Source organism: Haliaeetus albicilla, chromosome 28 (assembly GCF_947461875.1).
Source record: "Haliaeetus albicilla chromosome 28, bHalAlb1.1, whole genome shotgun sequence".
Taxonomy (NCBI): Eukaryota; Metazoa; Chordata; class Aves; order Accipitriformes; family Accipitridae; genus Haliaeetus; species Haliaeetus albicilla.
Genome location: NC_091510.1, coordinates 17,054,871 through 17,071,397, shown reverse-complemented (window position 1 = coordinate 17,071,397; position 16,527 = coordinate 17,054,871). Strand labels below are relative to the sequence as shown.

General features: G+C 36.1%; 1 protein-coding gene across 1 annotated transcript in view; it reads left to right on the top strand.

Moving 5' to 3' along the window:
* The window catches only part of XPOT (exportin for tRNA), a 29,371-nt gene that overhangs the window by 5,159 nt on the left and 7,685 nt on the right, over positions 1-16,527 (top strand). Inside the window, exons 3-18 of the mRNA XM_069773497.1 lie at positions 674-756; positions 1,883-1,939; positions 3,506-3,575; positions 4,791-5,009; positions 5,580-5,764; positions 6,127-6,295; positions 7,615-7,851; positions 8,183-8,221; positions 11,204-11,266; positions 12,256-12,380; positions 13,260-13,404; positions 13,561-13,680; positions 13,850-13,944; positions 14,746-14,815; positions 15,241-15,479; positions 15,995-16,280. Coding sequence (XP_069629598.1) covers positions 674-756; positions 1,883-1,939; positions 3,506-3,575; positions 4,791-5,009; positions 5,580-5,764; positions 6,127-6,295; positions 7,615-7,851; positions 8,183-8,221; positions 11,204-11,266; positions 12,256-12,380; positions 13,260-13,404; positions 13,561-13,680; positions 13,850-13,944; positions 14,746-14,815; positions 15,241-15,479; positions 15,995-16,280 — 2,202 coding nt within the window. The remainder of the gene's footprint in view (positions 1-673; positions 757-1,882; positions 1,940-3,505; positions 3,576-4,790; positions 5,010-5,579; positions 5,765-6,126; positions 6,296-7,614; positions 7,852-8,182; positions 8,222-11,203; positions 11,267-12,255; positions 12,381-13,259; positions 13,405-13,560; positions 13,681-13,849; positions 13,945-14,745; positions 14,816-15,240; positions 15,480-15,994; positions 16,281-16,527) is intronic.

The following is a 16,527-nucleotide window of genomic DNA, read 5'->3' as shown; positions in this document are numbered from 1 at the left end:
TAATCTAATCTCTGTTTCAAAAGCTACTTTACTGTTTTGTATAACAGGCCACACTAAATCTTAAAGCACTTAGCTTTTGACAACAGTTAACTTAATCTACGTAGAAGTTCTGATAAGCAACTTGGTTATTTAGAGTTTGGTGGAAGTTTTTTCCAGTCTCTGTGGTGGCTTCATAAACTGACAGTTGTGATCAGTGTTTGAATGTTTCTTGAGCTTGAGGTGTTGAATACAGCCAAAGTGGTGCAACAAAAATACTGAGTTGTTTTCAGTTAAAAATCTAAATTATTTTCTCTTTAGAATTTGTGGAAGGAATTTTAACTTGGATGTGAACTTCCACCTAAATGGGAAGGTCCTAAGCAACTTTCTTTAGTCAACCCTGTCTCCAGAGGTCCCTTCTAACCTCAACATTTCTGATTCTATGACTTTTATATTCAAGTAACAAAAATCTTTTTATTGAATGTAAAGTGGAAATGTGTACCTATGATATTAGCATTTGAAGAAACACTCTTGTGTTATGGTAATTAGGGAGTCATAAATACTTGGATGTATCCAAATACCATTTGGTTTTTTGAAGGAGAGCTGTTTAAATATGAGTCTTAAGTGTGAATGAGATGTCTTGCTGTGTGGTTTGTTTATTCCTTTTTTAAAATGAAACTTACTTGGATATTTGCAGGCACTAGCCTACTTTGAGCAGCTGAAGATATCTCAGGATGCTTGGCAAGTCTGCGCAGAAGCATTAGCTCAGAGTATATACAGGTAATGTAGATAAGAATCATTGCTTATTTTCATATGTTTGAGTCTGGTTTTAGCTCTACAGCATAACAGGCAAATTAAATTGCTGAAAGTTGATATGGTCTTCATACTGTTTTTAGAATCATAGTTAATCTGTGGCTTCTGTATAATGCCTTTCAAGGAAGACTGATGTATAAATAAAATTCCATATTAATTTAGTAGCCTAAAGACTGCTGCTTTATGAACTCCAGGGAAAAAGAATGAGTTCTAGTGCTATCTTTTGGGGAGGAGCGCTGAATATTTTCCATTGTGAGACTACAGGCTTTATATGCAGTAATCTCAGTAGTAGTTTCTTGTCCCATTCTATGGAGTAGGCCATCCCATTTTTCAAGACGCAAAGAGTATGTAGTCAGCACTATTTTTGCACAAAGTTGTGTATTTAGATCTCAAATACTGGGTTGTTGCTATATCACAGAATAATTCTGGTTAGAAGGAAACTGAGGGATGTATGCCTCCTGAATAACAGCAGTGACTTATAGTGAATGCTTTTTTGTAAATGATTTATCAAAACTTCTGACTCCAAAGGAGTATGCAGTAATTAACAAAACCACACAAGATTTGAAAACAGCGTTTTATAATCTTTATCAAAATACATTATGATTGTTACAATTTTTAGATAAGATTAAGAAATCATGTAGATTATATAGCATGTGAAATGTCCCTTCCTAATCTATACCTCAGTTTGTGTTTAGCTTGCTCTTTTAAGACACAGTGTACAACTTGCACTTAGTGTGCTAATGGAAGCCAGACGTATTACTGAAGCCTGACAGATTTTTATGAAGGCAAGATACAATAGGTATTGTAGTTTTGTATGTTCAATACTGAAATCAAAGCATAACAAATTGGTGGCTGTAGAAAAAAGGATTGTGATATCAAACATAAGTATTAGTTTAACAGTTGCTCATTTTTACCAAATGAACTGCTTGAGTATTTGTCATTTTTGCTTTGAAGTAATAGCTGTAGCATTTTTCTCTGGTGCACAGTAATTCTTGATTTACCAAAGGGATGACCTGGTTGTAATACTTGAGGAATCTTTTCCTCCCAGAGAAGTGTACTATATTGCCACTAGTAATTTTCTTTTCTTTTTTAGTGATGATCACATCAAGTTCTTTTGCTTTCAAGTTCTGGAACATCAAATTAAGTTCAAGTGAGTAATCTTTCTTAACACCAGCCATGTACATCCATTTAATTTTCCCTTTTTATTCTGCTTGCAAGGAAACTTAAAATGGTATCTGTCATCTTGGTGTGGTTGATGAGGTGGCTTTAATCTGGTCCAGAGGACTTTCTTACATTTCTTCACCTTTTCCTGGGAGAGGAGTAGTTGGGTTTTGAACAGCAGTTGAGTTTTGAGCAGTGTGCTCTACTAGCTAGTTTTAACACCTGTGTATGGCCTAACACAGACCCGATTACCACTGATTGCTCGAAACTTACTTAGCCATTCCTTTCTGGAGATTCAAGCCTTATTCTGTACTCTCACTGGTTTTTGCAGAAAAGAGTCCTGCAAGCAGCAGCCTTGCTCAGTACAGAGCCCTGGCCTTCAGACAAAGCCCTATTCATTCAATAACCATGGCAGAGATGTTAAGAGAAAGTAGTCTTTTCACTGAGTGGTGTTCTCATAGAATCATAATTTTAGGAGAAAATACTTTGAAATAATGTAAGTTTCATTGCATGGAACTATGTTCTGTTCACACTTTGGGCTCCTTTGGTCTGGACTTGAACATCATGGCAGAGGTGTCTGCCTCTTGGAATATCATCGTGACTGGTTGCAATACACTGAACATGTGGGTTAAGCTTTAGATAGGAATAAGATGTATTTTGCAACTGATTTGCACAATTATGTATCACAGCAAAAATGAAAGACTTAACTTTCTGTGATTTTATTCACCTGATTTTACCTCATTGTCCATCTTCCTCTGCTTGTTCCACTCCTGTTGCCTGTTTACTGCAGTATGTTTTCTCTTGGTTTCCTGCTTCTTATTTTCTTTGAGCGTTTTCAGTGGGGTTGCTTTTTCTTCTCCTTAATGAGTAGTTACTTGTTACAGGAACACTGGAGCTGCATTCAGCAGTCATTCCTGTTAAGGACTGTACCAAACCTATAGCTAGTTCTATTGCAAGGAGAGTGTTCTGAGCTTAGCTGGTCCTGGGAAGGAGCATCTTGTGTGGGTAGTATTTGAGGTGGGCTGGGTATAATGTCAAATTTTGCCAAGACTATATGTATGACATAAAGCAGAATTGCTTGTTTGCTTTTTTAGTTTTGATATGTCTGATAATTAATGTACTGTAGGTCAGATCAGTGAAGGACTTCCTTGTGCTCGCTGTTGGCAGTCTTCAGTGTGTAGTAAACAAGTTTGAGCATATACAGATGTCTCTTCCTTCTCCCAGTGGTTTATGGTCAAATGTGTATTTTTGAGGGTCGTAAGTCCTGTCCCTGATAGAGCAGCCTTCCTGCAAAATTTCAAGCTCCTACTCCAATATAGGAGCCAGTAGTGCCTCAAAATGTAATCCATTAATATAGGCAAAATGTTTTTCCTTATTTTTATGTCTTTGATTAAAAATTTTAATACACAATTAGCTGTGTAAATTCGTTTTCTGGGAACCTTTCATTTATATTAATGTGCAGTATTATGTGCAATATTAAAAGAGTTTTTGCCTTACTGAATGTTGCACTTGTCATGAAGCAGTTGTATTTTGATCTCATTATGCTTTGTTTCAGATACTCTGAACTTACTGAAGTCCAGCAGCAGCTAATTAGGGAAACACTCGTAACATGGCTGCAAGCACAGGTAAGTATGTCCCTTCACAGTGGTCTTGCATAGTAGGCTTATTAGTGGGCTAACATAATGCCTTGAGCGTGGGCTAAATGTTTAATCTGTCATTTGAGTTCAAAGATGGCTTTCTGAAGATACATGGTATCTGATGGTTAAAAGCTTTTAACATGCTAATCTTGATTAGAAATTCTTGAAATCAGATGTTGTAAAGAAGTCTGTGCTTGAACATATTACTAAATATAAAACTCTTATTTCAGATAATGATTGTGGTTTAATCAGTTGTGTGTAAAATACGGAGTATTAAAAGTTTCCCTTTAGAGAGATATAATCCAGATTCCTGATGTTCCTGAGTGTCTGGAGGAGGAACAGTAATGCTGTTTTTAAGACCCTCCTGGCCTAACTCCTGTCTACTTAGAATGCTAGCAGATGTTTATGAATGAACAGCAACACTCCTCTGTTAATACTATGGCAGAGTATTGGCTACTCTTTCTTGTGGAATTAGTTACTGTAGCTGAACATGTAGTATCAGTTGACCCAAGAATTTGCAATCAGCAGAACCATCAAGTGGGCTGATACAAGTCTTGGCCTATACCTGCCATTATCTAGTTATCATTGCAGTTCTGCACTGAAAATTAACATAGTTGCTTTGTTTGTAGAAAACTTAACAGTAGGAAATGGAATATGATGCAACTTGAAAAAGAACAGATCATTGTGAAATGGATTAAATTGCTTTTAATTTCTCTTTGTGACAAGCTGTCCCATTTAGAAGTTTATAGAAAAGTGGAAGGAGAGAGAGAGATTCGTAGTGACAGATTCTCCCCCCCCCCCCCCCCCCCGATGAGCTTAGACTTAGAAACTTCCTTTAGTATTCTTAAAGCTAACATCTAATGTAGGCACAAACTAGCTACAAGAGGACTGCAACTTGTTTTCTGGAAGTTGTTTACTCCTTTCACCAAACTGCCAAATTAGCTTTTAGTCTTTGAATAGTACACTTAATGTCTTAGCACTGAATGAAAGGCTTAGGACTGTATCACCCAAAAAGAATGTTTCCCCTGTTTCATTACAATTTAGCTAAATTTTCTTCAAAATCCTTGGAAAGCTTAAGGCTTTTGATTGATCTCAGCCAGGAAGAGAGGTAGTACATTAATTGCTATGCAGAGATCAACAAGCATATATGATTCTTCTCTAATTTGGTAAGAATGTACAAATAAAATATCTTGTTTCTACCAGATGCTGAATCCCCAGCCTGAGAAGACTTTTATTCGCAACAAAGCAGCGCAAGTCTTTGCATTGCTTTTTGTTACTGAATATCTCACAAAATGGCCCAAGTTTTTTTTTGATATTCTATCAGTAGTTGACCTTAATCCACGAGGTGTGGATATGTACCTCAGAATCCTGATGGCTGTTGATGCTGAGCTGGTAGACCGGGATGTTGTTCATACATCAGAGGCAAGTTATTTTGCATTAACATTTGTTTTAAATTTCAAAAAAGTTCTCTTACTTTAATTGGAGCAGAAGACTAGTAGAGATGATGTTGTTTTCCTATGGCAACCCTGCCTTAGAGACATTAGGTGGTTTAGATCCAAAAGCCATATGTTGTTTAATGCTTTTTATGATTTTATACTTTTCAGTTAATGTATTTTTTGCTTGAAGAGCTAGCAAACAAAAACTAATGGTCTGAGTTAGCCAATTTAATGTTAGACTGACTCATTTTAAAATGTTAGCTTCTTCTAGTGCCTGTTTTAAGGAATCCTAACATCAAAAACCCATGTAATGATCTAGAGGACTTTTCCCCTTTGTCTGCCTTTCTTCAGGGTTTGGGCATTGTGGTAGAAAGAGCGAAAACTAGGGTATTTTGGTTTTATTTCTTGCAAGAAAAAAAATGTGCTCTCTTTGAGGTTCTGATTTGAGTTATCTTGCTAGGACAAGTGGTGTCTAGTAGTGGATACAGAAATGCTCCTAATTTTACAAGATGCTAATCTATGACAAGACTGATTTATTCTTTTTCTGTATTGATAGGAGGCTCGTAGGAACACCTTATTAAAAGATACTATGAGGGAACAGTGCATTCCAAGTTTGGTGGAATCATGGTACCAAATCTTACAAAACTATCAATATAATAACTCAGAGTTGACATGCCAGTGCCTTGAAGTCGTTGGAGCTTATGTATCCTGGATAGATTTGAGCCTGATAGCCAATGAAAGGTAATGGGTTTTTGATGGAATATGTTTGCAAAAATAAGCTTGGTAGCATGCTGACTGTATTTCTATGAAACAGAATTGAAACTCATCTTTGAAAAAGAACTTTATAGATAATTATTTGGAGGTTTTGGGTTTTTAGTAGAGTGATGGGCTTTGCAAGCCAAGCCGATATAATGGTCAAAACAGACACTACGTAGTTTGCTGGGTTCTCCTTAAAATGTATAAAATGCTGGGTTTAGTCAGTATAATAGAGTTTAAAACTGTCTTATAAAACGAAAACATTGTAAACATGCACACAAATAATATAAAGCTTCTATATGATGCTACTGTGTACATATAAAAACAAACTTTTTTTTCCTCTAAAGGTTTATAAATATGCTGCTAGGTCACATGTCTGTGGAAGTTCTCCGGGAAGAAGCTTGTGATTGTTTGTTTGAAATTGTAAATAAGGGAATGGACCCAATTGATAAAACAAAATTGGTTGAATCTTTATGTCAAGTATTGCAGTCTGCTGGCCTCTTCAGCATTGATCAGGTTTGTGTATTGATTTTTACAACAGGAATGAGTTATAGGTTTCCAACAGTTCTTAAATAAGCAAATAAACAGAAAACTATAAAACTAAGTCCACAGATTAGGGGGAATTAGTTGTGCTTCTGCATCAAAGCTAAACACTCCTCATGGTTTTGTCATACTTAAAAGGACAGTTTGTTATTAATATTCCTTGTTCATTTAAAACACTGCATTTTGTTTGTCCTCAGCGTGAGTTTTTTGTTTTAGAAGCAAGGTACTATGTAACTCCTCTGTTCCTCTACTAAAGCTTGTTGTGCTTACTGTAATGCTGCTTCTGTGTTTTGTTGCCTTGTTGAATCTTCTGTTCTGAATGATTCCATAATAGATATTGTAGCCAAGGTAGAGTTTTTTTTAGGGTGAGACTTTAGATCAGCTATGCATGCTTAGGTAGGGGAAAGAGCTTTCTTCAGGGCATGTATGCTCTTCTGCATGTCTGCACCATCAGACATGAGGCTTGAAATTCTTATCGATAAGATGGAAAAATATACCTACTAACAAAACACGCATTCCCTGGCAGTTGCAGTGTTTAAGGAACAGCTGTTTGCTATCTGCCATGGAGAAAGGAACCAGTCCTTATGAAGCTGTAGTCCTTAGATTGCAAGGCAGTTATCTCTTAATTTTGAAGCCTTTTTCTGCATTTTAGTAAGAATACAAATTTGACAACGTGCATTCGTCAGTTCAGGAGGTGTTCCTCAAAATCTTACCTGAGGCTTTCTGAGGAAGACTTGTTATTCTTCTGCTTATATACAGTTATGGCAGGGAGCAAAGCATCTGTCTGGGGTGACTGAGGGGTATTTCTCAATTCTAATCAATGTGTTTCTGCAAAAGCAAGCCATAAATATTTAATATTAACTCACTCTTACAGGCAGTACTGAAAGTTACTCGGTATCAGTATTTCTGAAGTGAGCTACAGCTGTTAATTCTTTGAAGTTTTCCCATAAAAAGATTTTCCTCTTATACAGCCTAAAATTTATGGTAGGTATGTGCTGCTGCTTTTATTTTGAACCTGCTTCTTGCTATAAAGTAAAAAGAGAAACAAACTAATCTGAAGAAATGAAGCAAGCTACCGTTCTATAATGGAGGACAGCCAAATCTGGCATTGCTTTAGTTTTTCTCTCTCCATTCCCTGGGGAAAACAAACCAGGCACTTGAACTTTCCATTTAGGAGATAAATGTTGGTTTTACTACTTCTACGTACTAGACATGGGTAGTAGAATCTATAAGCTCATGCCATTTAAACATGAGCTCTGCTAGTATTTTTAATCGGATGTCTTGTCTTGCAGGAAGATGATGTGGATTTTCTGGCCAGATTTTCTAAGCTGGTCAATGGGATGGGGCAAGCATTAATAGCTAGTTGGACTAAATTGATAAAAAATGGGGATATGAAGAGTGCTCAAGATGCTCTGCAAGCTATTGAAGCAAAAGTGGCCCTAATGTTGCAACTGTTAATTCACGAAGATGACGACATCTCATCTAATATCATTGGCTTTTGTTACGACTACCTTCACATCTTGAAACAAGTAAATATGTCTGGCTTCAATTTAACATCACTTTTTGACATATGATTTAGTTTTGATTTTTTTTTTTTGGTGGGAATATATGAATCTCATACTATGTGCAAGCTGACTTGCAAAATAGGTTTTTTGAATTATTAACATTCAGTATCTTTAATGGCTGTGTTCATGCTATTTCTATACTGTTGTTTGGAAACCTGAAGGAATTGAGTTAAATCTTGTGTTAAGTAGAAAGAAGGCTTGCAGATTGTATGGCTGTTAAAAGCAAACCTGTCTTTTCCTGTTAGTAATACAGGAGTTACTATACAAAAAATAACACTTGAAATTTATTTTACAGCTTAATGCTCTTTCAGACCAACAAAAAGCTAATGTAGAGGTAAGTATTTTCTTTTTACTAGAGATTCTTTTTTTCAGGAACGCATTGGGTCAGAATCTTTGATTTTGCTGAAACAAATCATGTTCTATTTATATGTCTTCAAATGTGCATGTGACTAATTAAATGGGAAGATTTAAAAGTTAAGACAGTATGTTCCATCTTCTACTACGTAACTACAGCTGTTTCTTTAAATAGTAAACCTATATTGAATTGTGTATGAAGATGAAAGCTATTTTAGAGCTGGTCTTCCCAAGCAACCCTTAAGCACATGTTGGTAAGCTCCTGTACAGTCTGTACTGTTGATAGAATGTTGTTAAATCAAGACAGAAGAGGGGTTTTTTTCCCTGAAGCTCTGTATTTTTATTAAAACCTGCTCTGGTTCCAAAGGCTGGGAAGCAGTATAGGAAGGGTTATCATAAAATTCAACCCTTGATATTATCATTAGGTAAATTATGAAAGAAGCTGCAATTAAAATATAACAGTTGTACTTATAATGACCAGTTATGTGTTAAGCATTTACATTAAGCTTAAGTTTATATGCTTGAGTTTATACATAAGCTTAAGTTTATATATCAAACATTAAGTTTAATAAATAAGGTTTATGTCCAGTTTTGCAGGTAGTAAACTGTTTGTCTTTTCCAGCACAGTCCTTTTTTTAATTTCTTTTCCCTATGACCCTTCTGCACCAATGTGGATGTACTAATTTAGATGTTGAACTGGTTAGATTGGTGCGGGTATTTTGTAAGTCTGTACAGGTGACAGCTGTGATTCCTTTTCCTTTACAAATAAAACTGAATTCTGTACCTGTTCTAACATGAAAAGTTGAATTTGGATAACTGGTCTAGATTATCTTGATCTGGTTTTGTCTAATGTCTGTTTAAATTGGATTAGGTAACACAATAAGAGAAGTTTGATAACATCTCTGAATCTTTTTATTTTTGTAACTATGTCTCTGTTATAACTGGATCAAACAAAATTACTACTGCAGTGCACTTAAGACATTTAAAATCTGAATGTTACTGTCCTGGAATCTGTTGTTTTGTTAAACTTGCTTTCATACTGAAGAACTTCATGTTATAATTATTTCTTGATTTTACTGAGCACTTCTTGAGGATTTGTGTTAAACTGAGAAGCGATCATACTGATCATCTAACTCATAAGAAAGTACTTGGAAATAGTCTAAATCTTATTGTTGTCTGTCTTAAGCTTTAAATTGTGTGCTTAGCAGCATTCCTTTAAAGTTTTGCACCTAAGAAGTCCTCACCTTCAACTTGTTCATTATTTGAACAGGAAAAAAGGTGGTCTTATTTATTGTGCTTTTGAAGTCCCTAAGTTTTTTATTTCTTTTTTTTCTCATCAGTAGGATCACATTTTTAATTCTTAAAATGACAGGTGTTTCTAAGCATTTCTGGCTACAAGCATATCACAGTAATGTTTTGCAATTATTTTAATTCTTTAATACTGCTTCTTATGGAGAAGCAGAGACTTCTCACAGATGATGCTGACACTTGGTGTTAATAGAAAGCTTGATGACATTCTTGCTATTTGATCGTGTTCTTTCTCAAAGTATTACAAGTGTATTTCTGCAAGATCATCAGGAATTTAGCTTCAATTTAATTCATTGGTCCATTTCGGTGTTAAAGAACTTCAAGTTTTGCACTTAGAATGAAAAATGTAGTTGTGATTGATTTGTCAAAAGTTTTAAGTTGTTTTTTTTTAAATTTACCTTGTTGCCTTGTTTATTATTTGTCTGGAATTTATGGCTGGCTGCATTCAGAACCTCCAGTACTGGAAGAGAATCGCAAAATGATAATTAAGTTTTTGCTGATATGATCAGCATTTTCATTTGCTATAGTTATAATAAAAGCTGTTGGCTACTGAATTTAACCAATATGAAAAAAAAGACAGAAGTTTGTTTTCTCACCTTGTAGTAGGTATAGGGATGAGGTGCTCTGTAATGCTAATCAAATACCTGTTATAATTCTACAGTCTTCTCCAGTGTTCAGTGAACCCATTTCTTGTAATAGGCATATGGAAAATGGTCTGCCTCTCATTCAGTTTTAATTATTCAGAATAGCTTTCTGTCCATGTGGAATATTTTAGATTTAATAAACATTTCTGTAGCTTCCCTAGAAAAAACTTAAAATGAAAATTAAAATAGAATAGATTTTTAAACACTTGTTTTAGCTGTGTGTGTCAGTCCAATTTCTATCCATCCTGGAATGCATGAATGGAATTGAGTACTACATGTATTTTAAACATTAAAGCAGAGTTCTAAAAACTTGAACTGGTAAATGCTTAGTAAGATCAAAGTTATCCATTTAGAGTTTGAGACTTCAGTAGAGGTGAGATCAAGTCTTTATTGCTGTTTTAGGACTTCCCAACAGTCCCTACTAAGGTGAAATTGCATGTCAGTGCTTTAACTGATCTAACAACTTGCTGCTGCTGAAAAGGGAAGGTTTTGCTTTGCTTGCTATTGTTTGCTGCTCCTTACTCTTGGATTCTTTGCTGGACCAATTCAGCTTCTTAACCTGTCCCCCAAAAAAACCTTTCCAGGATGTTGAGCTAATAGAAAAGTTAATGTTGTGGCAAAGCTAACCTGCCCCTTTAAAAGAGGACCTTTGACAACCTGTTTAGCTTCCTCTGCTGAGTTCAGTCATCTTAATTGTTGTTTCCAGTGTGAACTGAACAGCATAGATTACAAGCAGGAAACAAAGCCAGATAATACTATCAGAGACCGAGAGCTCCAAGTCATCTATGCTGGGTATCTGGAATGGCATCTGTGTGTTGTTTGGATATAATCCATTTGTTTTAGTTTGGACTGTTACTTCTGCTAAACCTCTGAAAATAATAATTCAAATGGGATTTAAGGTATTTGTAAACATGTAACACTTGCTTTAATGTTTCCTTTACTCTAGGACTTTAACTGTTGCTTGTTATCACTTGCCTGCTTCTGTGCTCACAGTTCTGTTTTTATCTTAGGCAATCATGTTGGCTGTTATGAAGAAGTTGACATATGATGAAGAATATAATTTTGAAAATGAGGTATTGTGTTATATGAATAAACAGACAAATGCAAATTAAATTACATGTAGTAAAACTTGCTCACGCTTTTAAAATCTGTATTTTTCATAGACTAAGGATTGGAAGATAGGAAGCAAAGGTCTGTAGGCTGAATTTTTTTCCTATGTGGAAAGCTTTCTTTAAGCTCTAGGCATGTCTGCATAGGACAAAACACAGTAAAGGGATATTCAAGCCAGTTCAGTTAACAGAATATTTCTGGCTGCATTTGTGCAGAACTATTCCTAGGCAAATACAGCTGTGCTGTTAGCTAAACATAGCTGTTGAGCTGGCTTGTTCAGTGTGAGTTGGTGTGTTTCCGCACATCACTTCTGTGTCTTGCAAAAAGATCAGAGAATCATTGTGTAATGAAACTCTTTAAGAGATGCTGCTTGACCTACTTCAGGTGGTCAAATCTCTGCAAAAATAATCTAAAGGAGGAGGAAGGTTCTTTGACTTCACTTTCTCCCATGCTTACATCTCTGTCAGCCAGCAATAATGATTGAATATGTTAGACTTACTTTTGCTCCAGGCTGTTTGGCAAGCTATAGTCTTAAAAAGGTTAACTTAAACTGTATGCAGTCATCATAAATGTTTCTGTCAGTTTAATTTTGAAACTAAGCTAGATGCTGAGAATGAACATCTTTGAGGAGTGAGTCAATTTTCAAGAATTGGGTCAATAAGGCTTTGCCAAGAGCATTTTCTTTCTTGTACTTTTGGCTAGTTTTCAGTTTGGAAAGCCTTTTTAATATGTTTCTGGACTGAATGCAGTGGATCTCAACATATTACAACCAGCCAAAAAAGGAGCCTGCTGTTATGTTGCAAGAGCATAGGGTGAGCATTATTGAATTCTCTGACTGTGGTATACTGTTCTTGTATGTAAATATTTTGTTTTAGGTGTAATTGTCTAAAATGGTTGTGGATTAATTTAAACATGAAAATATGGACTTCACTGACATGTGAATGTTCCGTAGGGTGAAGATGAAGCAATGTTTGTGGAGTACAGAAAACAGTTGAAACTGTTGCTGGACAGACTTGCTCAGGTCTCACCAGAGTTACTGTTGGCATCTGTCCGCAGAGTTTTTAACACTACACTTCAGTAAGTTGGGTTTTTTAACGTGTTTACACAATGCCTTTAGCTTTTTTGCTTTTGTAACTGTCAGAGTTTGTAATGAATGCAAGTGTGATGTAGCAAGGCAAAGCCAATTAATAGAATGAGCTTGTTACAACATCATGATAAATATGGCTTTGTATAATCCTTTATTCAGCTGCTCAGAAACAAAAAGCTTTCTTTTTCTAACCTTAAATGGCAGCTAATTTTTTTTCCTAGGGGTGTTTCTTGATCTTCAACATTTTCCTACACAGCAACAGCCAATTTGGACAGGTGTTCAATTTATACCTCAAGGAAATACTTATGAGATGTGGCAAACAATTTTATGTATTACTGCTATCAGAAAACCAAGGTTGGATAGGGAAAAGAAACAGAATTGAAGTATTTTTTACAAAAAGAGCAGAACCAATCCTGGAAACTATGTATGTATATAAAGAAATGTTACTACTAGTTGCCTGACTAGGAGGATAGTTGTGCGTATACAAATGGGAATCCAGTATTGTTGGTGGCTTCATTGTACCTTACTCTTTAGTGAGCCCTCTTAAGTGAAGCTGAATGGCTTGTCCACATGTCATAGTAGGTGGTTTTGTACAAAATAAGCACTTCAAGAAATCTGTAGCTTTCAAGTTGAAACTGGTAAAAGAAAATTGGTGGCACTGTGGTGGAGAGGTGCTGTGCTTGTGGATAAAGTCTTCCAGAAGCATCCTGAAATACTGCCTAGGTCTTACACTGTTTTTCTTACTTTAAGTCAGCTCTTTTTATGCTGTCTATCTGAAGAAAGCTCGAAAGAAAATGCTAACATGGTAGAAACTGTGATTATTTCATAAGCTACTACAGACTAACATGATCTTCATACTCTTTCTCTAGGAATTGGCAGACTACGCGATTTATGGAAGTCGAAGTAGCAATAAGGCTGCTGTATATGTTGGCTGAGGCTCTTCCTGTATCTCACGGTGCTCACTTCTCTGGTGATGTTACAAAAGCTACGGCTTTACAAGACATGATGAGAACGGTAAGCATGTGTGTTGTGGGAGCTATTTAAAAATGCTAATAAAGACTGGAACATTCCAGCTCAAATGGCCCATCTTACTTACCAGCATATCACTTACATTGTAGTTTGGTGTTATAAATGGCTAAAGTACTAACTTGCTAATGCTTTTATTTGTAGCTGGTGACTTCTGGTGTTAGTGCCTATCAACATACATCAGTTACCCTGGAATTCTTTGAAACAGTGGTTAGATACGAAAAATTCTTTGCTGTTGAACCTCAGCACATTCCAACTGTTCTAGTAAGTTTCATCTCATTTACATTTTTGGCTAGATAAGTTCTTTAGACTTAGGAAATTTTCTTATTTTCTGAAGGTCTCTAAAGAAGCTGGGTTTCTTAAATTGTTGGATGATTAGCTTTCCCCCCCCTTGTTTAGGGAGTCTAAGACTGAGATACTTTCTTGATTGCAGATGGCATTTTTAGATCACCGTGGTCTTCGCCATACAAGTCCCAAAGTACGAAGTCGAACAGCTTACCTCTTTTCCAGATTTGTCAAGTCTCTTAAGTGAGTAAAGCTGTTACAAATGTATCCCAACGGCACTGAATTTACCATATATAGCCCTTCAGTACATCACAGTTGTCATTGAAACAGGCTGGCCTTCAAATGGACTGCAATGAAGTAATATATCGAAACAGTGCTCTAGCAGGGTAGTCCTGTTGTGTAATACTAAGGTAGCAGTGGAAAAAATTTTCACAGAACAAAGAACTGGAATACATATGCTTAGCTTACTTTGATTAGATGTTAAAACTGATCAACAATGTAGATGCCTGTCCTGCTTTTCCTCATTGAGCAGAGCTGAGAGTGAGTGGATCTGGAGACTCCCAAGAGTAACTCTTCACTGTCCCTGACCAAATTCTGAATATTTACAGAATTTATACTGGTGAAGTTTACTCAGTGTATTAGAGCTCTTCAAACAGTCCTGTCCTGTTGGTCTTATTTCACAGGCATATATTTAATGTAGAGGCAGGAGAAGCTCCAAGATGGTTCAGATTTCAGAAGGATCCTATTTTTCAGCTGTTAATGAAAATATTTCACTCTGATCAGTGAGGCTATTTAAGCACGTTTAAAAAGAAGAGGGAAAGAAAGAAATGTTTATTTCCCACTATGTCATGTGTCTATTTGGCCTGCCACAAGCACTGTATCCATAAGCCAGATTTTTCTACAGCAGTGCTTTGCTATTTAAAGGGGAGTTCTGTATTGAGAAGGTAGTTCAGTGTCTAGCTTTACAGCTTAAATAAAATACCAGGAAACCTGTACAGATGCACACGCTTCTAAGTAGTGTTATGTACTTGTGTTTTATTTCAGTAAGCAAATGAATCCCTTTATTGAAGATGTTCTGAATAGAATACAAGACCTGCTGGAACTTTCTCCCCCTGTGAGTATTTACAGCAGGTTTTTGTAATAAATAAGGCTTGCACTTATTGGTGTGCCTGTGTACTTACTGAATTGTAAGCTTAGCACACAAACATTTAAACACAAATAATTGCCCTGCTCTTTTGGTGTGAGATCACTCGCATGCTTACATTTGTACCTAATTTTAATAATCTTGCTTATGTGTGTTTCTGGGAGTATAGGCTAGAGATGGGTATATATAGAAGGCTATCTATCTGAATCGTATAAAAATAGTTGTTCCTTCAACTATGTTTTTACCTGTACTTGAAACTTCTACTTAAGTAGGAAGAGAATAAAACTATTGTAAATATACTATAGAGATTACTTAGCTTGCTTAAAGAAAGAGTAGTATCTTTAAACTTTGATAAAGGACATTTAGTGAATTATGCCTGTTATCTTCCCTTTTAGGAAAATGGTTACCAGGCTCTGTTAAGCAGTGATGATCAACTTTTCATTTATGAAACAGCTGGAGTATTAATAGTTAACAGCGAATACTCTGCAGAAAGAAAACAGGTTCTAATGAGGAATTTGTTGACTCCACTGATGGAGAAGTTCAAAGTATTGTTAGAAAAACTGATGATGGCACAAGATGAGGACAGACAGATGGCACTGGCTGACTGCCTCAATCATGCTGTTGGGTTTGCTAGGTAGGTACAGCACAGTGACTCTGTGTGTGTTTCTGGTTTGAATAAAAGGGAAATATAAAGCATTTATTGGGAGGAGGGGCTGAGTCTCTACCTGTGCTTTATTGACCTAAAAAATCATCAGTGCTTGTAGAATTTCTTACGGTAGCCCAGAAAATGAGTTAAGTCCCCTTAGAAAAGGCTGCTATGGGTGTAGATATGGAGAACATTGAGCAAGTTTATAGTGAACCAGCATCTATTCCCTTCCTCAAAGAATTGTATGGAGCTATTCTAATCATATGTTGTTTGTAAATTGTTAGAATTTAATTCTCCAAAGCCTGCCAAAGTGTAGCTACTTCATATCAAATAATTCAGTTCATTACTTCCAGTTTCTGGCTCCCATTTCATGAAAAGTAATATTCTAATTTAGTGCCTGGGTTTTAAAGCGTATGTTATTCTCCATGTTATTGCTTCTTTATTGTATTGGAACATATATTGGAACACGAGCTTATATACAACTTGCTGTATTGCTTTTGCAGCCGAACCAGCAAGGCTTTCAGCAATAAGCAAACTGTAAAACAATGTGGCTGCTCAGAGGTTTATCTGGACTGCTTACAGACGTTTTTGCCAGCTCTCAGCTGTCCATTACAAAAGGAAGTTCTGAGAAGTGGTGTCCGCACTTTCCTTCACCGCATGATTATTTGCCTAGAGGAAGAAGTTCTTCCGTTCATTCCTTCTGCCTCTGAACACATGCTTAAAGATTGTGAAGCAAAAGATCTTCAAGAATTCATTCCTCTTATAAACCAAATAACAGCTAAGTTTAAGGTATGATACTGCATAAGCTTTTCAGGTCAAAGTGTTGCTGCTATCTCATCTTTGCTGGTTCCAGAAAAATAGCTATGTGTCAGAACCTTATCTCACAATTGATAAATAAGTGTATTTCTAAGGCTGCTACTGGGAAACACAGTCTTCACCCACAGTCTTACACTGCTGGACTCGCAGTGATTAAATGAGTGTTTTTCTTTGGTTAGTCTCAGAATTTTATGTTGTTTCTAAATTTCTGGGTTTAATA